Source organism: Aristolochia californica, unplaced genomic scaffold, assembly GCF_029961685.1.
Source record: "Aristolochia californica isolate CCGP_79_NKW_82.1479 unplaced genomic scaffold, dmAriCali1.0.hap1 SCAF_13, whole genome shotgun sequence".
NCBI lineage: Eukaryota > Viridiplantae > Streptophyta > Magnoliopsida > Piperales > Aristolochiaceae > Aristolochia > Aristolochia californica.
In genome coordinates, this window is record NW_027181804.1 from 26,083,711 (window position 1) to 26,108,531 (window position 24,821).

At 38.1% G+C, this 24,821-nt stretch overlaps 1 protein-coding gene across 1 annotated transcript; it reads right to left on the reverse strand.

The window, feature by feature from the left end:
* Positions 1–415: 415 nt before the first annotated feature.
* Positions 416–22,045, reverse strand: LOC137948002 (lysophospholipid acyltransferase LPEAT2). The gene is made up of 14 exons (XM_068793894.1): positions 21,287–22,045; positions 16,151–16,331; positions 15,981–16,040; positions 14,790–14,953; positions 14,623–14,686; positions 14,427–14,495; positions 12,352–12,447; positions 11,761–11,805; positions 11,527–11,597; positions 1,885–1,951; positions 1,530–1,580; positions 945–1,055; positions 822–869; positions 416–736 (listed from the first exon to the last, which is right to left on the reverse strand). The coding sequence occupies exons 1-14, from the start codon at positions 21,721–21,723 to the stop codon at positions 551–553; spliced, it is 1,650 nt and encodes a 549-aa protein (XP_068649995.1). The 5' UTR covers positions 21,724–22,045; the 3' UTR covers positions 416–550.
* Positions 22,046–24,821: the final 2,776 nt, after the last annotated feature.

Consider the following 24,821-nt stretch of genomic DNA (forward strand, 5'->3'; position numbering starts at 1 on the left):
TAGAGGTTGGACTAGAACTCGAGTTCGAAGCATTCAAATCAAGTCAAACTTACCTCTATTTATCACTTTCATAACATCTCCCGTCTCCTTCTAGTAAACTAATAAAAAAATGCAAAAAGACTACAATCAAAAGGGGATTCTTTGTCAAGCAGCTTGTGAAATCGTCCCAGCTAATTATTCCATCATTGTGAAATCAGTCACATGTGATTATATAACATCTAACAGGGTTGTATTTAAAAATACTTTTCATTTATTTATTTAAAATAAATAAATTACTTGCAATCCATACTCCATGTTCTTGTGATTCTATGTACACGCATTGAATATCTAAGCCTATTATTTAACTGTTATACTTTTGCAGGGAGGCAGAAGCAGGAAAATCGAAAGATAAAAGAGAAGTGTGTTGTATTTCAGTACCATGTAAATGATGTAATTTTGTTTTTATAAACTCATTTGTAATATGGCATGAAAAAAAAAAAAAAGGATATGCTATCAATACACCACCTCATAACCCCCCCGGCCCTGCCCGACGAAAACCTTTCCATTCGGTTTACAATGTCAAATTTCTTTGTCTATGGCTTTCGTAGCATCTCCAGTCTCCTTCCAATAAACAACTAGTCAAAAAATGCGAAAATACTGCGATCAATAGTGGGTTCTTTGTCAAGCAGCTTGTGAAATCCTCCCAGCTGATTATTCCGTCATTGTCGACATCAAATAAATTGAACAGATCTGCAACCTGTAGCAAAGAGTAAGTGAGGAAAACTAGTCCATTTTTTAAATACCTAAAGAGATGTTACAGGGGAGAGCGGCAGGTTACACACATTTTTCTCACTGGTGCCTGACCCTGTAGACCATATTGCATCTCTTAGCTGTAGAGAGGAAGCAAACGATTAGACCTCCAAAGAGGTCACTTACTGTGAGTGTAAACATGTGAAAGTAGATACCTGTTTCTTCGAAATTTGTTCTTTGCTTTCTTCGTCACATACATCAAATGCCGCCGCACATGCCCGTTGAAAAAGCGGTTGCTTCATCACTTGAGCTGACCCAAGCAAGAACTGCAAATTTTAAGATATTAGACAAAACTTCTTGCTGATTCAACTATGAAATGTTGTGTTGGACATCAAATTTTATGCAGGTTAGTAGTATCTTGTACACAAGGGGCTTGTTTTGAAAAGTAGAGTGAGTCTTTTAAACAAACAAAAGCAGCAGATCCAGTAATTTGGAAGTGCAACAAAATTCAGAAGACATATTTGTTCAGTTGCAAGCAGGATCCCTTTCATGCATTAGTTTCAAAGACAATTGTTTGGTTAGTCAAGAGACGTGTCCACAATATCACTCTACTAAATCTCCCATTCAACAAAGATTTTGAATGCATAAAACATCTTATCCATTAAGGGACAAAACTAGACTAACTGAAACACTTGCTAGAGGTAGAATTGCGTTTAAGATAAAATCTTTCCACAAAACAGGCTACTCGGTCAGCCATTACATTGATCATAAGAACAACACCAAGATATCCAGGAGCACACCTGTCTAAAAGTAATGGATCCACGTTTCTCCACATCAAGGAATTCAAAGATCTATGCAAGGGAAAAAAAAAACAGATGTAAACAGGCAGCAAAGAAAATAAGATTGAAGTCAGGCTTTTTCAAGCTAAAAAAAAAAGCTGAAGAAAAAGATGTAAATTAAATTCACAAATTAATCTAGTACTTGACCAGTGATCAAGGTACTCCTAACTGTGTAATTTCTTGAGGCAATTTTTTTTATTTTTACCAAATGTTTGTGTATCTTTTTAGGGCTAATAACCTAGATGAAAATTTTTATGATAAGATCAATATTATCAAGAAATTTGAAAGTACATTCGGAGAGTGCTGGTCAACATACCTTTTCTGCCAGGAGACTTGATTCCAATCTTAGCACACTGAAGAATCCATCCTTGTTGACACGCCCACTGCCAACAAATTAACATAACATGATACTGATGTTGAATTTTGCAGCAGAAAAAAGGGTGGGGGAAGTTAGAGTTTACAGACCTATTTCCCTTATTTATAACTTAAATAATATTAAAAATTACAATCATGTCCCAATAACCCTTAAACCCTAGGAATCTATTTTTTTACATGAAAATACTTTTATAGATAACCAAAAAACTAAATTAATTCAAATATCTTATAACTCTCCCCCTCAACTTGGAGCATATAGTATCACCTATTTACAAGATATATCTTGAAATTCCCCCTTTTTAGAGTAGGAAAAAAATACAAATTTGATTTTTGATTCACAATTGATCTTCAAAAGATTTGTGAATTATGTGACCTAAAATTTTTTCAAAATTTTGTGGCTTTTGTGATCTTCAGATTTTTATTTTCACTTAACACACACTCTTGCTCCCCCTCAAGTTGGGGAAGACATACATGTCCATGATCCCAGATTAAGTAGAATCAAAATTTAAGATATTGCAACATTTATGTTTCACCATTCGCCTAAATAACACACCACATTAAGATGTTCAAAGAATAAATACTAAAGAAGACAAAAGGGCGAAACCCAAGAAAATAGTTAAAAAAGCACAGTGACACATGAAAATATTCAAAAACAACACAGATGGTTCAAATGCAAAATAGTGATAATAATCACTAAGCAAGAAAAAACCAGCCTCTAAAGAACGACAATAGAAAAACCAATTAAGAGCATAAGTCACCAATGACAAATCACCCATATATAGCTAAATAAGAAGACTATCCCAAGGAACTCAAATAAAGGGATTGACAAACTCAGTTGCCTAAACAAGAGGAAAAATTTTCCTGGCACAAATTCAGACTACACAAAATAACTAAATATCTGAATAGAATAAAGAGTTTTTTTTGTTAAAAAGGAACTGGTATTCAAAAGTAAGAGTCCATACACTATGAGATGGAACGGGAAATAGATAGAAAATAGAGGAATACTACCAAAGATGAGAATGAGAGAGACAAAAGGGGTGAGAGGTGAGAGGTGTGAGGTGTGAGAGAGATGAGCAATTGGCAACATCGGAGGAGGCAAGGAGGCGAGAAGAGGAAGACTCCAAGAGGGCAAGGCACTACTCCGACGACAAGAAATTAAGCAAAAGAGGAAGGCTAGCAAGTGGTCTGAAGCAAAAACACTTGGCAACAAAAGAGAACCATGGAAAGTCACTGGCAAGAATCATTTCTCTTATAAATATGGAAGAACCATCCTAACCATTGAAGAAAAGAAAATTTGGCTGAGCAAGATAATCTGAGTCATTGTAAATAATGGAGATAAGATGTCCTGTATCAGCATCCCAATAACAGCATTGGGAAACTTCTAGAAGAAAACTTACCCCTTTCCAGTTCCAATCCCCACTTTACCATTCATCAAAATCACTCCCGAGGCTAAACTTCTAGAAGAAAACTTCTCCATAGTCCTTCGCATCTAGACCCTCGTAGAAGATAGCGAAAAGATGACAACGTGCATGGTGGCCACAACATCAACTGTTGACATTAACACAGGACATCTCTAGTTGGATCTTTGAACAGTGTCAGCTATCCCGAATACCCAAATACTCTTACTTAGGAGGGGCTGAATGGCTAATTGGCTTTGCAAATGAAGATGACAAACCAATCAAGAGCAACCTATATCCACTTCCCCATCATCTCCTTACTGCTATCCATGACTAGAGTGCAACCACCCCTAAATGATCCTTTTTAAAGTGGATATGGGTCCAGGGACTGCCAGCAGAACTAGGGCAATCATTTGTCATTCGGCAGATAGCAATCTCCTTTGGTCAGATGATGAAGCAAGATGCTCATACAGCCAGTATAGTCAAATTCGCTATGAAAGGGTATTCATCATCCCAGACCAGCCTTAGGAAGGTTACAGATTGCTTAAGATTATGGTAGGAGACGAAAAATTTGAGACGTTCAGCAAGGGAATCAACAAACTAGAAAGAGAAAGAAATGCCAACAGGGAAGACAACGAGCTGTTGACAAAGGAGGATGACTTACATGGCCAACAGCAAGCTAACTCACTCCTCAGCTCCTATGGGAATAGTGAGTCAGATGAAAAGGTGAGTCAAAACAATATGACTCTTCTTATCTTGCTTCCCTTTTCAAATTCAAACCCCCTTCTCAATCCCACCCCCGCCACTTGCATTACTGACATGAGACTTAGCAAACCACAGAACCATGAAACCCGTGACCCCCACTTTTTCCAACATTCAGAGGTCGTCTCACAGCCAAAATTGTCAAATCACCAATGATCATGCTGGTGACAGTTCCTTGGCACTAAGCCCCACCTTGCCTTACTGGTCCTTATCATAAATCCCACCACCTGATGCCCCCCAACCTCCCCAGTCCATATTCTGTCTTTTGACCAACTAAACTACACCCTTGACATTAATCCAGATACAGCAATTCGCCTGACACAACCCAAAAGTAAAACAAACAAAACATCCCTTGGTCAATCAAGTAATACACAAGCAGGCAAACTCTATAACCCAATCTCCCCAAATCCAACATCTTGAGAGAATGGATCACTCCAAGTTGAGCCGTCCCAGAACACCTGACAACGCACTCCAGACATTGTAGTGGCAAATTCAGAACATGTCCCTCCCCTTTCATTACTACCATACCATGCAATCTCCTAGTCATGGAAACTCGCTCCAACCACACCCAAGCCAAAATGGGAAACCACACAGAAACCAGAAATTCCCCTCCATCTCCACAAGACTATAATCTCTAATGTGAAATCCACTATGCCCAATGCAAACCAGACCAAGCAACTGCCTGCTGTAGAAACATTTACACAACCTACCGCTAACCCATCCATCAAACCCAATTCCCAACCTGAACCTCAAAATGTAGAAGGGTAGACCAAGAAAAGTCCAACAGAAACAAAACGGTCAGCCAACTGAATAATTGGTAGATGGCACAACAGGAAGGATTCAGTTTCTCCCAACAAGAGAAAGCTCGAGGAAATTAGTCTAAACTTCAACCAGAAAAGCACAAACACAATGAGAATACCTGGACAAATGTGATGGAGCTGGCTGAAATAATGGGAGTAGTATAAAAGGCAAATTGCCAGGTGTAGTGGCAGACAAAAGAGTCGGAAAATCAAAAGGAGGTTGAAAATGATCATAACCTCATGGAACATTAGAGTTGGATCTAGCCAAAAAAGGGCCACCATCCCAGCCCTTCTTGAAGGGAATAAGTCGTCTATAGTTTTTTTTTTTAATAAAAAAAAAAAGAAACAAAAGTGCAGGATTTGCACGATTCCAAGACTAATGGAACTCTCTGAATATGGAGTGGAAAGCAATCAATGCCATAGGGCACTCAGGGGGTATACATGTTCTGTGGGATTGCAATATTCTTGACATGCTGGATATGGAGCTCAATACATATTCCATCAGGTCAAAGTTTAGAGACCGAGATTTTGCTAATGACTAGTGTCTTGTTGGAGTCTATGGCCTAGCCAAATACAAGGAGAGAGTAAGTTTAGTGAGAAAGCTTGAGAGCTTGGTTAAAATGGTTTCTTATGTTTTACTCTATACTTGAAACACATGCATGTGTGGTGCATGCCTTATATCAGGGGCAATTTTCTAATTTATGATTTACAAGTTAATGAAATCAAAGGTTAATGAAATCAAAGGGAGAAGAGAGATGAGTAGATGCAATGCTCATTCTCTCCAAGATAGCCTCCTTCTGTTCTCCTTTTTCTTCCTCTCCTCTTTCTTTCTTCTTCTTCCTAATCTAAAACCCTTAGTTGACCTCCATTAAAACTCAGATTTTCTTCCATTAAATACCTTTTAATATCAACTTTATTTCTGTTTTCATGGTATCGGAGCAATGTGTATAAATTCCGGGCATTAGAGCTGAAGGTTTAAAAGTCAGCAAGCATTAAAATTGGAGTTCCATCAAAACTGGTAAGTTTTTGCACTATTTCTGGGCTGAAATAGCTGTAAAATTCGTTTCTTTCTTCTCTTTCCTCGTCGTTCTCCATCCTTCTTTCATTTTTTAAGATACACATCTGGGTGACCTCAGTTCTTTTCCGAGCAGGTATACATTGGGCTGCAGCATGTTTTACATAAGTTATGATCTTGATTCCATATCGAGTACATCAGCCGTATATCAATGAATTCTTTTGAGATTGGTAAGTAAACTGTGTAGAATTCAAGTCATCATTGTGTTGAACCAATGGTACAATCATATTGATCTCCATTATTTTGATGATAACAAAATGGATAGCTTGAAAGCGTACTACTAATGGTGTTAACAATATATTTTATACACATGTCTTCTAGCACAAATATTATGAGGTCTATGGCACAAGCTCAAGGTGAAAGGACAATCAATCAAGTTTCCAAGTCAAAACCCAAAGTAAAAACACATTGAAGATTGTTGTTGTGAAGAAGAATGTTAAGGAATAGTCCCACATAGATTAGTAAGTACAAAGGTCTTGAGTTTATTAGTTGGTAAAGAGGCTAGTCATTTTGGGATAGGGCCTTGGACCCAATTTTTCATGATATCAGAGCAGGTACTCATATGTGGGCCTACACCTAAAAACTATCTATTTGTAGAGCCACAAAAGAGGGCCTACACCTAAAAACTATCCACTTGTAGATCCACAAAAGAGGGCCTACACCTAAACTGCCTGCTCCTAAATTATCCACTCGTAGAGCCACAACAGACGGTCTACACGTGAGGGGAAGTGTTAAGGAATAGTCCCACATAGATTAGTGAGTACAAAGGTCCTGAGTTTATTAGTTGGTAAAGAGGCTAGTCATTTTGGGATAGGGCCTTGGACCCAATTTTTCAAAGAATATACATAAAGAAGAAAATTTAAGACTTCAAGACCTAGAGTCAAAGTCAAATAGAAATCTCAGGAACTCTAGCTATGTAAGTAGATAGCCAGCCCAACTTTGATTCTTAAGGACATTTAGGTTATGGAGCTTTAGGGCATGAAATATTTCAAAACAATGTTTTAGTTGAATGCATATAAATGTTTTACAATGGTAAACCCCTTAGAATAGCCTATATTATGTTTAAATGTCAAAATACTACATTGACATATAGCATGATTGATCAACCTGCACAGGCTCGATCATCTAGAATGTAATTTGGCATAATTTATAAAGTATGATCAATAATTGGCTAAAGCATGATCGATCATATAGAATGTCACCATGAATATGCTATAAGCATGATCGATCATAGAAAACTCTTTATAACCAGTTTTATAAAGCATGATCGATCAACCAATGAGTTTTCTTAAAGGTTGGTAACTCATAGATTGATGCCCTGATCGATCAAAAAATGCTATCGAGACATGGACACTAATGGATTCTGGAAAGAGAATATTTGAGTCACCAAACCTGTCAACAAGGACTTGACTACTGAACAAGTAGGCTCAAAACGCACAAAAGGAACAATAAGGCCATGCCCCTTGCTGCCAAGAAAGCCACCATCTCGATCTCGAGAACAGACTAGGAAAACAACAAAAAGGAAAACAGAGAAGAGGAAGAACAAAAACACCTGGACAACAGCAGCAATTCATCCATCTCAATAACATTAAAAAACTGCTGCAGAGACAAAGAAGAAAGAAATAAAGCCATAAAGCTTTCGGTTTCCGATGCCGAAAGATTGTATACTTCTTGGCATGCAACCTTTTTCGAGAAGAAGCATACTCTAGCAGACACAGCAAACTGAGCCGATTCTGTTCTTCAGCCTGGACGGTGGCAACCTGACCCAGATTATATGGCCTACGATCTTGACCTGTTCAAGCCAGTTGCTGAACACCTTACTTGTCTTCCACTTTATATGGGCTCTAATGGCTGGAATCAAGTGTGCCCTAATTGCTGTCGTATATTCCACCTGGTTGAATACTTTGTCTGTTCAGACTTTGATGTTTCCTAGATTTGTGTTTATTGTTAGCTGGTATTTTGTGGTTGTGGTCAATTGATCAATTGCAGATCAGATCATGTAATTACACCTGCTAGGGTTTTGGCAAAGTTTTTTTTTTTTTTAAATAGTGCTTGATTATACTAAAAGCTCAAAGAAGCAAAATTACAGTGGGGGGGGGTAACCATCCCATACAATGAGAAATTACTGGGATGTTCCAAATTTAGTCAGCCAAGGAATTGGCTGACCTAGGAATGTGACTCCATGTACAAGATATAGAATACAATGTCTACTATGGAAGAAGTTTGAGAGTAAAGATCCTACATCTAGTCAGTTTACATTTGTTAAGATGAATGGTGCAACCTATATATTGGTCTAATGATGTTCAAATGTATCTTCGAGCAAAACGAAAGCTAAATTTTTTTAAGGATGATCGCCCAAATCCAATGACTAATGATTCGGAGTCAGATAACTATCAAATGATAATTTAGCTAGTAAATAGCCAAATTGCCTCTTAGGTTATCACCTATAAAACTGGCAAGGACATGCAAAAAACCCTTGAAGCACTATACTCTCATCAGAGTAATCTTTTGGGTATTTATGAATTATATTCTTGTATCATCGTATGATGTGTGGAAATAGAAGTATCACTGGATATTTGAGTGAGATGCAGGCTGTTTTGCAGGAGACTAGTACAAGTTTGTTCAGTTTTTGCATGGTTTGGGGCCTGAGTGTAGTGCTATTAAAACTTAATTACTTTGGAGGTTAATCCTAATCCTCATGATAACCAGAGTCAATTGACGAAGGACAAGAAAAGAGTAAAGGAAATTTGTTGGAAAACTACTTTATACCACAGTGACCAGATTGAACATATCTTTTGTTGTAGGTGTGGTAACCAGGTTATGGGAATTCTTTTTTTTTTTTGACAAATAAAAAAAAAAGAAAAAGATGTAGGTTATGGGAAATCTTGGATAGTCTCATTTTCAAGTAGTGCAGAAGACTTTGAAATGCTTGAAGGGAGAACCTGGTAAGGGATTTCTCCATAAGTTCCATGGAGAATAGCTGCTTTGGGGGTCGTACATGAAACCCCAACTCCATTTATTGAGTTGGATTCAAAGAATTACAAAAATGCCCTTACTTACATGAAATCTCTTTATATCTTCCATTCTATACTTCATGCAAATATAAAAATTGGTACATAGGCCAAATCAAATATGCAGAATAAGATAATATAGCAATATAAAGTAACTGATCATGTAAAATGACCAAAATACCCTTGAACTGATTTTCCAACAGAGATAAGGAGTATTCAAACGTTAACCATGATAGGTCTAAGTTACATAGAAATCTACTCAGGATATTCTATGTTTGTTGGTAGTAATCTTGTCAGTTGTAAGGGAAAAAACAAAAAATGGTGAGCACATATAGATTAGATCTATATTAGTGGAGTTGGGTACTGAAGTTCAAGTTCTCATGCTGATGGGATCTTCATTGTAAGCAATCCTTTGTTTCATGAGAGGACTAGAGATTTTTATTTTTTGAAAAATGAGGAGGAGAGGACTAGAGGTTGATTGTCATTGTTAAGGAATAGTCCCACATGGATTAGTGAGTACAAAGATCTTAAGTTTATTAGTTGGAAAATAGGCTTCCTAAGTTGATTAGTCATTTTGGGATGGGCTTTGGACCCAACTTCACCTGGTATCAAAGCAGGTACTCATATGTGGGTCTCCACCTAAACTATCCACTTGTAGAACCACAAAAGAGGGCTTACACCTAAACTATCCACTTGTAGAGCCACAAAAAAGGGCCTACACCTAAAATTATCAACTTGTAGAGCCACAAAAGACGGCCTATACCTAAATTATCAACTTATAGAGAGACAAAAAGAGGGCATACATGTGAGGGGGAGTATTAAGGAATAGTCCTACATGGATTAGTGAGTATAAAGATCTTGAGTTTATTAGTTGGGAAATAGGTTTCCTAGGTTAGCTAGTTATTTTGGGATGTGCCTTGGACCTAACTTAACATGGTATTAGAGCAGGTACTTTTATGTGGGCTTATACCTAAATTTTCTACTTGTAAAGCCACAAAAGAGGGCCTACACCTAAATTATCCACTTGTAGAGTCACAAAAAGGAGGGCCTACACCTAAACTATCCACTTGTAGAGCCACAAAAGATGGCCTACACCTAAATTATCCACTTGTAGAGCCAAAAAAGGGGGCCTACATGTGAGGGGGAGTGTTAAGGAATAGTCCCACATGGATTAGTGAGTACAAAGATCTTGAGTTTATTAGCTGGGAAAGATGTTTCCTAAATTGGCTAGTCATTTTGGGATGGGCCTTGGACCCAACTTCACATGGTATCAGAGTAGGTACTCATATGTGGGCCTACATCTAAACTATCCACTTGTAGAGCCACAAAAGAGGGTCTACACCTAAACTATCTACTTGTAGAGCCACAAAAGAGGGCCTACATTTAAAATTATCCACTTGCAAAGCCACAAAAGAAGACCTACACCTAAACCATCCATTTGTAGAGCCACAAAAGACGGCCTACACGTGAGGGGGAGTGTTAAGGTATAATCCCACATGGATTAGTGAGTACAAAAATCTTGAGTTTATTAGCTGGGAAAGAGGTTTCCTAAGTTGGGTAGTCATTTTGGGATGGGCCTTGAACCCAACTTTACATGGTATCAGAGCAAGTACTCATATGTGGGCCAACACCTAAATTATCCACTTATAGAGCCACAAAAGAGGGCCTACACCTAAACTATCCACTTGTATAGTCACAAAAGAGGCTTACACGTAAAATTATCCACTTGTAGAGTCACAAAAGACAGCCTACACCTAAACTATCCACTTGTAGAGCCACAAAAGAGGGCCTACACGTGAGGGGGGATGTGATGGAATAGTCCCACATGGATTAGTCAGTACAAAGATCTTGAGTCCCAACTTCACATGGTATCAGTGCCTTGGACCTAACTTTATAGTCATTTTATTTAGAATGCAGAAATGAGTGGTAAGATTATTACACCTTCAGTGAAGCCAACAGATTAGCTTGGTGATATCCCTTGGAAAGCGTGAATATATGATGTTTTTTATAAGTTAGGCTTTCATGGTATTTGTGCATCAGTTTGAAGGGAAGTGTTGAAGTCATGGTATAGTCTTTTCATGCAAGTAAACTTGTCCCCTCTCAACTCACATAAATTCATGGAGTGGTATATTGTAAGTGGGTCATTTTATTCCTTTTTATCCCTCAATTTAATTGGAGTTCGTATGTACCTGAGTCTAGAGGGACATTTTAGTTCACTGCTGAAATCTTTTACCTAAGTGAAATAATTGAACGGTTAAGGATTGTGTTTTGGCCCCTAACGAGCTGCTGCTCTCTTTGCAGCTTTCTTCCTCTATCCTTTCATTCCTTATATTTCCTTCTTCTCTCAAGCACCTTGTAAAGAATGGAACTAATTAATAAAGAATTAAGTAAAGACAAACAATACTCACAAAATAAAACTGTATTAAGGAAAAAGCAACAGATAAAATGAGTTATCAATATGTAAGAATGATCTTTAGATTTTCCGCACTTTGTTGACTGATATGAGCTATCATTTGATATGGCAGATGAAAAGTATACCTGGAATCTGGGTTCATTGCCAAAAACTTGTCAAGAAATTCTAGGGCTTCTAAAGTGCTCAAGTTGAAAGTCTGCTGAAAGTAAAAAGAGAAATTCAATTTGTCTGCTAGTTGTTCCCCATTCACTAAAAATTTGAGAAAGCCAGCCAGTAATGATAGTGTAGCTATTGCAACAAGAAATAAGCTACTGTTCTCAAAACTACACAGGAAGATAAACTCAGGTGTGAAAACTTACACTTTCTACCCAAGCCATTTCCACCATGTACACAGATGCCTGGCCCTGAGAATGATTATCACAAAAGTTTGGACATAGAAGAACTGATAAATATGCAGTATTAAGAGAAAATAAGAGAGAAGAGAGGAGAGAAATTAGAGAAAGCAGCAGGGAGGAGGCTGCATCGATCAATCTCCAGAATTGAGATTGATCCTCTTAAATATATCACTCAAGTCATTAAAGTTGAAAGGACAGAAATGCCCCTGATTACAACATTCCCTATAACTCTCTCTATACATATCAGATTTGAATGAAATTTGAAATACAAGTATATATAATGTAAATTATCATGCTGGAAGAATATGAAACCTATACGATAATGTCAAATGACCAAAATACCCCTGTATCTGTATTTCAACAAGAACCGACCAAAAACCAGCAACTTGATTCTGACAGTGAAAAAGAATACTCTCCCTTTCTTCTTTGCTCTGGATGGTATTGATTATAGTAAAACATGAGACAGAAATACAAAGTATCCACCATCTTAGCTAAAAAAAGCTAGTGCAAATCATTTCTCTAAACAAAATCCAGATGGAGAGCAAGAATTCTCACCTGTCCTGTTTCCAAGGCTTTTGTGAGAAGCAATAAGTCCCCATAAGAGTGACAAGTTTGTGGAACATTAAGTGCACTTGCAATGGTATAACTAACCTGGGAAGCACCTCACAATTATGAGCTAATAATAAAAAAAATTCAATTTGCCAAACTGAGTTACTGTCCTCCATTTCCACCAAACAAATGAAGAGTAATTTTCATCAGCTTGAGAAGTAAAAAGCTTATATATTCAAGAACCTACATAAACATGAGCAATAAATTTAAGACTATGGACCATCTCAACAGAAAGTTCACCAACTGGTGTTGGTAATGTTGGATTGGAAGAAAAAAACAGGCAGAAGAGAATAGAAGAAATGAGAGAACAACAGAGCAGAACAGAAGCACAGGCAAATAGAAAGATAAGTTTAACATAAAGCTATTGGGAGAGATTTCAGGGTGACCTTGGATGACCATCTCTCGCTCTTATATAGAATTAACTCAAAAGAGAGAATTACAATACTGCCCATGTTCTCCCTTGAACCCAATGAATTAAGATTCCATAAGAACATTCTATCCTAGAAAACTGAGAAGACTGAGTGAACTCAAAATTACATCTTGTAACACTCCTCAAGTTGAAACACAGCTTCAGCTTGATACAAAATATATAAAAGAATACAAAACATTTCCTACTTAGAGTTTTGAAAAAGAAATTGTCTCATAGATCTTCAGAACACACAAGTGGATGATCACCAATTGTTGCTATGTGGCTACTCCATCAAATGTCCACTGCAATAGGCCCAAAGCCGGCTGCCACTGATCACTACTAACTTGGTTCTTTAACTACATTGTCACCTAAATCTCCCCCTTACTTGGATGTAGGAAATGAAACTTCACAATTCAAAACAACACTAAATAGCATGAATGCAGCACGCATAAAACAACAAAACCAATCACCAAAGTACCACACCAACACACCACACATGATCAGCACCTCTAAAGCACTAATCACATCTGCACACAACTTAAAGAAGAAGACAGATACAATGATTTGGTCCTTTGTAGATATACTGCTAGACGATTCTGTGCCATGAATTTTAATTTGATAACCATCAACAAATTGGAAGCCTATGGTTGATACTGGGAAGGTAAATATAATGACTGGACCTGTGTTCAAAAGCACCCGAATCTATTATACAAGAATGAGGGGAGGAAGAAGACAAGAAAGCTATAGCTACTATTTTTTATTTATTTTTAATGAATGCCAACATGGCACTGGAATAAGAAGTGAAAAACTGACTTTTCCTCTTTAGAAATGTTGGAATCTGTAGGAGAAAAGAGATGGAGGGATTAGGGTTTACAAACACTTCTCCATGATTTATAAGTAAGACATTCCAAAATCACATCCCTAGAACTTATAAAACCTAGGAATCTATTTTCTAAAAGAACCTAGGAACCTACAAATTTGTGGGCTATGTAGCTTCAACAACTTTTAAATTGTGAGAGTCAGTGAGAACCTATAAATTTTTGGTCATTAGCTTTTGAACTTGCACTGAACACATGTATTCTTCTGCTTCTCCCCCTCAAGCTAGGGAGGATATGGCAATGATTCCATCTTGAACACTAAAAACAATGCAACAGTTATCTCCCTCCAACTAGCCAAGCAAGGAGCTTCCTTGCAATCTCTTGTTGTTAGGAGTTAGCTCCTCTTTGCTCTCTTAATAAAATATCATTTCATAAAAAAAAAATTATTTCCCTCCAACTCCCCTTTAATAATAGACCATCTCAAGGCGTCCCAAGAATAAAGACTAGACCAGATATAGATAGATGTTGCAAGTTACTTGGCCAATCAAGTAATACACGACCAGATATAGACTAAACCAGACATTCTCCTAGGAATAAAATTGCAAAACCTAATTTAAATTAAATCTCTACCATTTAGTCTCCTCGTAAAACTGATGAAACTTGATTTCTTAATCCAAGTTTTAAATGTTAAACAGGACTGATAGTATTGAGAGACATGAAAATGAGAAATGCACACGCACTTGCCTAGTCACATGAAAAAATATAAACACCATGAATCGGAAATGTAAACTAACCCGCTCAGCAAATTGACTTGCACTTTCCTTTTTGTTCTCAAGAGGGAAAACAACAGGAAGGTATTCCACCTGTCAAAGCAGAAGCCACAGCTTAAAAGAGCTTTAAAGAAGATACAATTAAAAGGAAGAAGCAAATCTAAGAAATTCTTCCAACATATGAAATTTAAATGGGGATAGCACCAATGAACATATCTACCTCCATGAAATTGTGAAATTGTGTGAACATTCTAAACATAAGCTTGATCAAAGAAGTATTTCCCCTGGGTCAATGAAGAGATCAGTAAGGAAAAATATTAGCTCAGGCTCAGACACACCTAAATATTATCAAGAGAAATGGTTGGCCACATTAAACAAAAGCCCTACCAAGACTGGTCGAAGAATACATGAGGATAGCGGACAACCACCGGCTGGATAGCATAACCAGGAATGAATGCACCTAGTTGGAATGAGATCAAGACTCTCCCATTTGTTGTGGTGCCCTCTGGAAACAACAGAACTCGAGGAAAACCATCGGATGAAGCTTTTCTCTGCACAGAGATCCTTGAGAGGACATTTCTGTATCAAATAACGCTTATATTTGGGGAAGGACAATTTGCCATTTAAATTATGCTTCACACATTTTACATGCTTCATGCAATTTTTCCAGGAAGTAGTGTGTGTCAATGAACTTGAGCACATTGCACTTCTCAGTGTATGCATCTTTGTTATTGTTTTTTTATTATTTGACTCCATCTGCTTTATGCTCTTTATTAGAAGCCATCTCTTCTTAGCTTTGCATCAGCTAACACTGCATCAACTAGGTATGGACCATCCTTTTCATTACTGATTCCTTCGTTCCTTCTACTGAGGTGACAAAAAATTGAAAAATCAGATAGCAAAGAACTTGGGAAGGACTTTACATTCTGCCACAGGTTTTTTACTTAACCTGCTAAATATTTAAGCCAATGGGCTGAGATGGCATAAACCTGTCTGATTGCCAATTTCATTGTTATCAAACATCCAACCATCCTATGGTAAAAAGCAAATCCGAAATATAACCATCTTTCATTTAGACAAATTTGTGAGAAGAAGAAGCTTCAACTTTTTCTTCCAAAATATCAGGAGAGGACTTGCAAAAAGAAAGCAATGTACTAGTTGAAAAGATGCTGATAGGAAAGGTCAAGAAAGGTGTCAACTAATCCAAGAAGCGTTACTTTGTGGAGAAAAATAAGTTGAACATCATCTTTTAGAGGGAAGAACAAATAATTGAAACACTAGAACTTTTTTTTTTTCTAAGCAAAAAAAAGTACTATTTGCTTTCAAAAGGATAAATTCATCACGACAAAATAAAGTTGGTATCTATAGCTATACATTTTTGCTTCTTTTTGGTACTTCATACATGTTTCACAACTCACTACATTTAGGACAAAAGAACAAAAAATCATTATTTTATTAAAAAGAGAACACAAAAACATAGAAAGCAGTAGAGATAAATTGTTATTTGCAAGAAACTTATTGCTGAACCGTTAAGAAATTTAACATCATAAAAGTCCATTTAAGATGTAAACTTTCTACCTTTATTTCACTGACAGCATGCTTCCTTGATGATGCCGAGAATCTATTTACATAGATAACCTACAAAAGAAATCATAAAATAAGTATTATTTTGCCTTTTTGATATAATCTATTTCTCGTTATTGAAGAAGTTAATAAGCAAAGAGGTAAAGTATCTGTGTAAATTTTACCTGCATTGCTCTAATAATTGTCCCAACAAATGGTATCGCATCATGTGACTCAGAAGCAACTATGGTTGGAAACAGCTCATAGAAAAAGAAAATCGGTTCAACATATGAAACATGATTAGATACGACAATAGGAGCATTCTCCCTCGAGGCTGGCCTACCAACTCTCTTTATCCAATGATAACTGAAAGCATATAAGTTTCCAATATATTAATTTCAAAAGCACTTGAATAAACTTCACTAAATATAGAATAAAAAAACAAGAAGCAGAATGCTTATTATTACTGTAAAATTTGAAACCTGAAGGTGGCATCAAACGAGAGAGAACAATCTTATTATACGAACAATCGTATTATTGTGTAATTAATGAGATTAGGGCAAAAATTGATTCTACTCTCCTTTTAGTGCAGATTTTGTCATATAATGTATAAAATGTGCTCCTGCAGATTTATTGCTGAGCATACCTATAAAACAATATATTTATTGATCAATTTTGAGTGCATATCCAAATTTCAGTGAAACTTGGTAGACTATTTGGTTAAGAAGATAGTGGGGGCACGCTTGGAGTACATTTGGCTGGCTTAAGTTCCACGATAATGAGCAATGTAAACATTGAGGATACTATTGATCCGAAGGGTTGTCTGGGGCCAGTCAATGAAAATCCTGATCAGCAAATTGATTTTTACGAGTCCTTTGATCAAGGTAATTACTTTTTAAGAAAAGGCCTAATTTCATTAAGCCCGAAGGCAAAACAGCAACAAAAGCAATCAAAGAGGGGGCAGGGGGGCTAACAATGAGGGCTCGGAGGGTAACCCCCTATTTAGCAAGAGAGTCAGCAAGACTATTTGCTAATCTAGGTACAAGAGTCCAATCACAAACTATATCTTTGGATAAATATTGAATTTCATGAAAACAAAACAAATGAGGAGACTCTCATGCCAAATACCCAACTAATAACACAACTTGAATCTCCTTCCACATATCCTCCATAGAAAACAATCATGAAAAATCTTCAGAACATGACGGAAAGCTTGGAGCTCAGCAGTTGTTGAATAAAAAATGCCAAGAAGGCCAGCAAAGGGATGCTGGGTATCCCCATCAGAATTTCAGAAAGCTACACGGAACACCAAAGAATCAGGGTCGCCAAAGGAAGAACCATCAAATCAGCTTAATAAACTCTTATTCGGATGGCTTCCACAATCAACCTGGATAGGATGCTTGCTGACAGTATTGTCTTGAATCAACCTTAATAAGCTAGATCAATTGTTTTGAATCTTTATTTCTATTTGGACATTTAGTTACTGTAAGTGGTCGAAATTTTGTGTCAGGAAAATGTTTCCTCTTGTTTTGGGAATTGAATGTCAATCCTTTGTTCTTTGGTTTGGTATTCTCATTTTAATATAAATGGGTGTTTTATTGCCCACAAGTGGGTTTTATTATTGTCCTTAAGTAGGGTTTTGATTGCCTTTTAGTCGGTTTTCTATTGTTGTCCTTCAGTGACTGACTTTTCTTACTTTGTGTTTATTATTACAATTTTGTGTTCAAAATCCTTTGCATCAGTTTCAAATTTTCCTATTTGTATCACCTATATTTCCTTTACCCTTTTTTGGGTTTCGCCCTCTAGTTAGGTTGTGAGATTCTTTGTATGTTTTTTTTTTTTAGAAGATTCTTTGTATGCTTTAATATTTATCTTTTGGACATCTAAAGAAGGTTTCTTATTCGAGGGAGATGGAGTAAGAAATTTTTTCCAATATCTGCAAGTTTCTATCATGATGAAGCTGGGTATCATTGCGAATTTCTCCCCAACTTAAGGGGGAGAAAGAGTATAGATATGTGAAGCTGAAGTGCTAACTCAAAAGTTGAAGACCACAAAATCACAAAATTTTGAAGTTTGAAGTCACATAGATCTTAGTAATTTGAAGGCCAATTTTTATCTTTTTTATGCTAAAAATTGGAGAGCTATTAAGGCATATGTGTGCATTTCTTGGGTATGCCATTTCTCAAAAGGGCTATGTTTGCTATGATCCCCAGACGCATCAAATCCGTGTTTCTCGGAATGTGGTCTTCTTTGAGAATCAATATTTTTTTCCCTCTCAAGTTATACTGCCTTCTGCATCTTTGCCTAGTCTGCCGAGCTTTGATGAGCCTCGCCCCACTTCATCGCTGCCCCCTCCCAACCCCGACCTGGCACTTGCTCCTGCTCCCATCACTCTTCGCAGATCCACTCGTCCTTCTTGCCCTCCTGACAGGTATGGTTTCCCCTCCCCTATATCACTTGCGGCTACTTTATCTTCTATTTCCATTCTCTCTTGCTACAAACAGGCTACAACACATGAGTGTTGGCAAAAGGCAATGCAAACAGAACTACAAGTGCTAGAGGATAATCACACTTGGGACATTGTGACCTGCCCTCCTGCTATTCGGCCTCTTGGGAGTAAGTGGGTATTCTCTGTCAAGCTGCGTTCAAATAGATCGTTGGATCGATACAAAGCCCGCCTTGTGGCCCTGAGGAACAGGCAAGAATATAGGAGTGATTATGAGGAAACATTTGCGCTAGTTGCCAAGATGACCACAATCCGTACTATATTAGCCATTGCAGCCTCTCAGTTCTGGCCACTGCATCAGATGGATGTGAAGAATGTCTTTCTCCTTGGTGACCACAGGAAGATGTCTACATAAAACTCCCCTCGGGTATCACTACCTCCTCTCCTGATCATGTCTGCAAGCTACATCGTCCTCTGTATGGGCTTAAGAAAGCCCCCCCAGGCTTGTTTTGAGAAGTTTCACGACATACTTATCCTTCACAAGTTTTCACAGAGTCAATATGATTCATCTCTCTTTTATCATAAGTCTACCGCGGGTATGGTCATTCTCTTGGTTTATGTGGATGTCATCATCATTACTGGCATTGCCTCTGGACTGATTACTAAGCTTCAGCAGGTGTTGCATGCCACCTTTCATATGAAGGATATTTGACAACTCACGTACTTCTTAGGGTTGGAGGTACATCACAAACCCAACAGTATTTTCTTAAACTATCATAAGTATATTCAAGATCTTATTACTCTTGCTGGGTTGGAGAACACATCTTCGGTGGCTACCCCTATGGAGGTCAATGTCAAATATAGGAAAGATGAAGTGACTCTCCTTGATGATCCGACTATTTATCAACGACTGGTAGGGAGTCTCATATACTTGACAACTACTCGCCCGGACATCTCCTATGTTGTTCATCAGGTCAGTCAATTTATGTCATCTCCTCGGCACCTTCATCTTGCGGCAGTTCGGCACATCATCCGCTATCTACGTAGTTCTCCTGCTTGTGGATTATTCTTTCCTACCGGCTCCCCGCAACGACTGGTTGCATACAGTGATGTTGATTGGGCAGGGTGCCCCGATACCCGTTGCTCTACAGGCTGGTGTATGTTTTTAGGGGATGCACTGATTTCTTGGAAATGTAAGAAACAGGACCGGGTGTCCAAGTCATCTACCGAGGTCGAGTATCGAGCCATGTCTACTGCGTGTTTTGAAGTTATTTGGCTCCGCGGTCTTCTTGCAAGTTCCAGTTTCCTCAGACCACACCTACCCCGCTTCATGCGGATAATATGAGTGTTATTCAGATTGCGGCCAATCCTGTTTTCCATGAGCACACCAAGCACATTGAGGTTGACTATCACTCTATCCGCGACACTTTGGAGCCCCAGGTAATATCTCTTCTGTACATTTCTTTGGATATTCAAGTGGCTGATATCTTCACCAAAGCATTGTCTCAACCACGGCATAATTTTCTGGTTGGCAAATTGTTGTTGGTTGACTCACCAGCATCAATTTGAGGGGGAATGTTACGATATCTTGAAATGTATATTAGATAGAATTTATGTTCATAATTGTTGTATAATTTGGTTAATGCAGATAGTGTAATTAGATAAGGCTTAATAGGATGGGTGGCATTGTATTGGGCACATGGGCCGTTTTGTAATATTACCCTAAGACCTAAGTTTAAATACATAATGAAAGGAAAGAAAGGTACATGAGAGGGATTCAAAAATTCTCTTCGTCGTCTTCGCCGAGAAACCAGAGAGCGCAACGCTCTCCGTCTGGACTGTCCCGTCAGTCCCATGAGGTGGTGGTGGTTCCGTCCATTGTCGTAAGAGCTGTGAGCTCTCTATTAGGCTGTGCCGTCAGCCTCCGTCTGACGCGTTTCGTCCCCGTGAAGACCAAAGCGTGAAGGCTGGTCTTGGTTGATCTGTCAGCCTTGGTTGGAAACCTCCGTTGACAGTGAGGGTAGTATAAGTAGAGGACAAGAGAGTGGACCACAAGGTCAAAGTCGTGGTGACCAAAAGTATGCCCACAATGGACACAAATCATTATTCTGACATAGGCATGGATAAATTTCGGAAAACAAGCATGGGAAAATCCAGCCACACTAGAAACCACATGACAAAAATTATTCTTAGAATTTCCGGAAACATGGTTTGCCTTTGCCCACTCTGGTTTTCCATGCGGAGACCAGCATGTATCAACTATTTGGCTTATATGACTACAATGTGTGCATTGTTTTTTTTTTAACATTTCTACATCCACGACCAGTCTTCCTCGTGTAGAACCACCTCTGCCTTGGGTGTTATTTCCACTACCTCAACCAATATTAACAACATGGTTGAATTGCCTATGGCCAAAGCCAGTGACTTAGAAGCTTTGGCCGAATTCTAGGCCTTGTAGCAATGACATCATTCTATTGAGGTTTGGCAGATTGGCACAATATTTGTGAACAAGCTATTTCTAGGTATGGCTTGACATTTGTTCGGTACAATACAACTATTAATGCTTCCCATTGTTGCTCTTGGACTGCTGTATCAAGGCTTCCCTCACCAACAGGCATAATTCAAATACGATCCCAATTCATCAAACAATTATTTTTTTTTGGAATGGTTAATCCAACAACTATTTACAAAGAAACTTCTAAGTTTGGCCTCCGCTCATTCCATAGAAGTTCGGAGGAACAGAAAATCCGCAAGCGGGCTAGTCTACTTAGCACTTAGATTTAGAACCTCAGAAGCAGATGAATGAAACGAAAAGCAGATGCACCCTTTTTAAAGTCATGAATTAACACGTCTAACCCAAGCCTTAGAAACTCACCCGAAGGAAAAGAGGATACATCTGGAACACAAACGCGTGATCCACATGATTCGACAGCGCCATTTAGGAAGAGGGTTATGTTTATCCTTCCACCCCTCCAAAGCCAATTTTGTTGCAAGGTACCCCACCAGAAGGGATAGACCGAATATCACTAAGCGCAGTAGCGCGATCGGAATACAGACTACGATCTTGAGCCACTCGTACAACCCTCCAATCTCCGGAGTATTGTTCCGGAAGGGATCGACTGGAGAAGGCGGCGGCAGCGAGATAAACCCTGCACCGAGAAAACCGTATGGGTTGTGGGATTCCACCACGGGTCCGAGGGCGCCGTTCCCTGGGCCGTCGATGTCTACGATCAGCTCTGCCTCCGACGACACCAAGAGGCGTGAACCATGGAGAAGTGGAGCAGTGAGATCGACGGGCCTCGCGCCTGTCATGACTCCGGCTCGAAATTGAAGCAGCAGACAAAAGCGGGTCACGAGGGAAAACGTCGTCAGGCGCACGCCGGGCACGGGGGGGAATTGGCAGGTGAGAGACTCGGACTAGGAGGAAAGAAAGAAAGGAGGCCGCCGAATACTTTGCCACCGTAAAGGTCACCAGTGAGCGAATATTTTTAGGAGAAGATTGAACGACTGGTGGCCTGGAATGATCAGGCTTCGGACAGGCCAGATTTCTCTAATAAAGTGACAGCATCTGAAGATAGTACCCTCACTGGTTTATTTATATAACGGATCAATCTTATTCATTAGATTGACGAGAGGTTTCTATATATAAAACACGACAAATCTCAACCAGCGGTAGTCAGCACATGAATCGCTGGCGTTGTGGGGAAAAGGAAATAGACACGGGATTCGGCGATATCCCCCTCCGAATAGAAAGGAGATGGCCCGAATGCGAATGAATGACGGGACGCCGTCCGTTCCTTCTTTCAATTGAATATTTTGTGCACGTGGCAGGCAGCTTCAACGAAGATTCGTTTTCTATCCCACGTGAGAAACGGACTAACCGACGAGCAAGTTTAAACAGGGTTAGGGGTGGGCATCAGGTTAGGTTTCCCACCCAACCTCAAAAACCGTGTCGGATTTGTAATTTCACCCTGTGTGGGTCGAAGATAGGGTGAGATAATAACAACAATAACAACAATAACAAAAAAAAAAAAAAAAATCGGGTTTTGGATTGGAAATGGGTTTTCCTGAATTTGACCCGAACATGACCCACATATGAGACAAAGAAAAAAACGGGTTTAAGATGGGTTGGGTTTTATGAAGATGGAGTGGAGACAAGTCGGGTTTACAGGGACGGGGTTACAAGGATGGTGATCGGGTTTGGGTTTTAGGGTCGGGATTGGGTTCAAGTTCGGGTTTTGATAAACCTGATTCAAACCCAACTCTTGCTAGTTTGGTTTGGCTCATGAGGCTCGAATTTTGTATTATTTTATTCGGTTATGTTAGTGTCTCATAGAAGAAATGCTTAAAAAACATTTTAAAGTAAAAATATGTTTCTAACTTTTCTTGGAATGCCTATCTACCTGAATTTTTTTACCAAAAAATAACTTGGTTTTTCAGCCAAAACATTGCCAAAAATTCATATTCTAGAAAAATATTGTCCCCAAAGCATTGTGTCACTCCTAGATGTTGCATCTCCTAACATTGTCTTCCTCTTATGTTGTTGCTAACAGGTATCTCTCTTTCACTCTCTTCTCTCTTTTCCCTCTCCTTTCTCTCTCCTTCTTATATCTTCTCTCTTTTGTCACCTCTCTCTTATGTGAGCCACTCTTATTTTTCTTCCCTTCTAAATTCTCTCTACCATTTTTTTTTTTTTTGCCTTCGTATTTCTTGGAGGCAAAGCATGTTATTCTACGTATCTTTGTTTTATTGCCAACATTTCTTTAGTGACCTTAGTTTGTCATACGAGGATTAAAGGTTACATGACTTTGACTAGTCATCTTCGGTCACTCTGTCACACTGTCTTGTGTCTTATAGCTTTTTCTCTAGGTTGTTAGGACGAAGTCTAAACGTTTGAACGGTTATTCTACTAGAATTCTATTGACCTAGGTTAACTCATGTCATGATTGTAATTCAAGCAGTTTAGATATATTTCATTCAAGAGATACAAATTCAAGGTCTATGAAAAAAAACTAGCAAAATCAACACCTAGACCTCGTGCCAAATGAAGTATCAACTCCTCTTACAAAAACACTTACAAAGAGAGCTTGAAGATTTGAAGACTTAGAGTTAGAGTGAAATTGAAAAATCTCAATAACTCTAGCTTTATAAAAGGATAACCAACCAAATTCTAATCCTCAGTATAAACGTGCATCGGAGCTTTAGGACATGTAATATATTATAAAATCATTTTTTTATTGATGCATATACATATTTTAAAATGTTTAATTCCCTCTAAAATGACCTAGATCATGCTTAGAAATCATTTTTGTATACCGGTAATAAGCATGATTGATCATTCAAATTGTAGCTAGACAAATTTTGTAACACATGATCTATCCTCCTTTCAAGCATTATCGATCAGATAGAATGTTACCAGGCAGGATTTGTAACGCATGATTGATCAACCTCATAGGCATGATCCATTATATAGAACTCTACTGAGCCAATTTTGTAAGGTTAAGTTGTGTAAAGCATGATTGATGAATCGATAAGGCATGATCAATCATTATGCTTAGGAGACTCAAAACATATAACAGTTATACATGATTTGATCGATCTTACCTTTAAGTTGATTAATCAATCCCTTTCGCAACTGTTTGTAAATGATAAAAATGATCGTTTTGGCTATGAATTTTTATATATAGGCTCTGAAACTCGTTAGAGAGCATTCATTGTGCATTAATTGGCATATCAAAGCTTTCATGAAAGTTTCTCAAACTTGAAGTTCGTATTTTACCCTTTTTTAAGAGAAAAAAGCTAAATTCGGCTAAATTATCTCTTCAATTTCTTGGCATTCTTAGATCAACCAAAGCTCCACATACTTCATTCACATACTCTAAATGTTGGAAGCTTGGATCTAGAATAGGAGAAGGCTATCTCTCCAAAAAAACTATAAGTTTTTCATTATTTTGTATTTTCACTTTCTTTTTAAAGAGGTTTTCTAGAACCTTAAATCTAGAATAGGAGTACCCATTAGAGCCGAAATCTAGTAGTAAGAAGATATCTTTGGGAGAGATTGGGTAAATTACAAATGGGTTTTACACTTGGCTTAAAAAGAGAGCCACTTAATCTCTTTGTAATTTTGGGTACTAGAGTAAAATTAATGATTTTTTTCCCCAAGTAATGGTTCTTTGGTGGTGATTACTACTAGGAGAACATCGACAATAATAGGAGAAAATTGTCCTCTTTTGTGGTTGTTTGCATTTGATCTTATTTTTTCTTAATTGCTTACATTGAATTGCACCACAAACACTTAAAGTTAATTTTATACTCAATTCACCCCCTCTCTTGCGACACCATGGGCCAACAAATGATATCAAAGCAACCCTAAATTATTGGAAATCTAAATTACTTGATTTCATTTAATT

What these genes read in the sequence shown, in the direction of transcription:
- LOC137948002 (XM_068793894.1), bottom strand. Translation starts at nt 21,723, where the DNA reads ATGACAGGCGCGAGGCCCGTCGATCTCACTGCTCCACTTCTCCATGGT. An exon ending in CAAGTCAATTTGCTGAGCGG is followed by an intron (nt 12,448 to 14,426) that starts GTTAGTTTACAT and finishes GGTGCTTCCCAG; the next exon opens with GTTAGTTATACCATTGCAAG. An exon ending in AACAAATTTCGAAGAAACAG is followed by an intron (nt 870 to 944) that starts GTATCTACTTTC and finishes TCCTCTCTACAG; the next exon opens with CTAAGAGATGCAATATGGTC.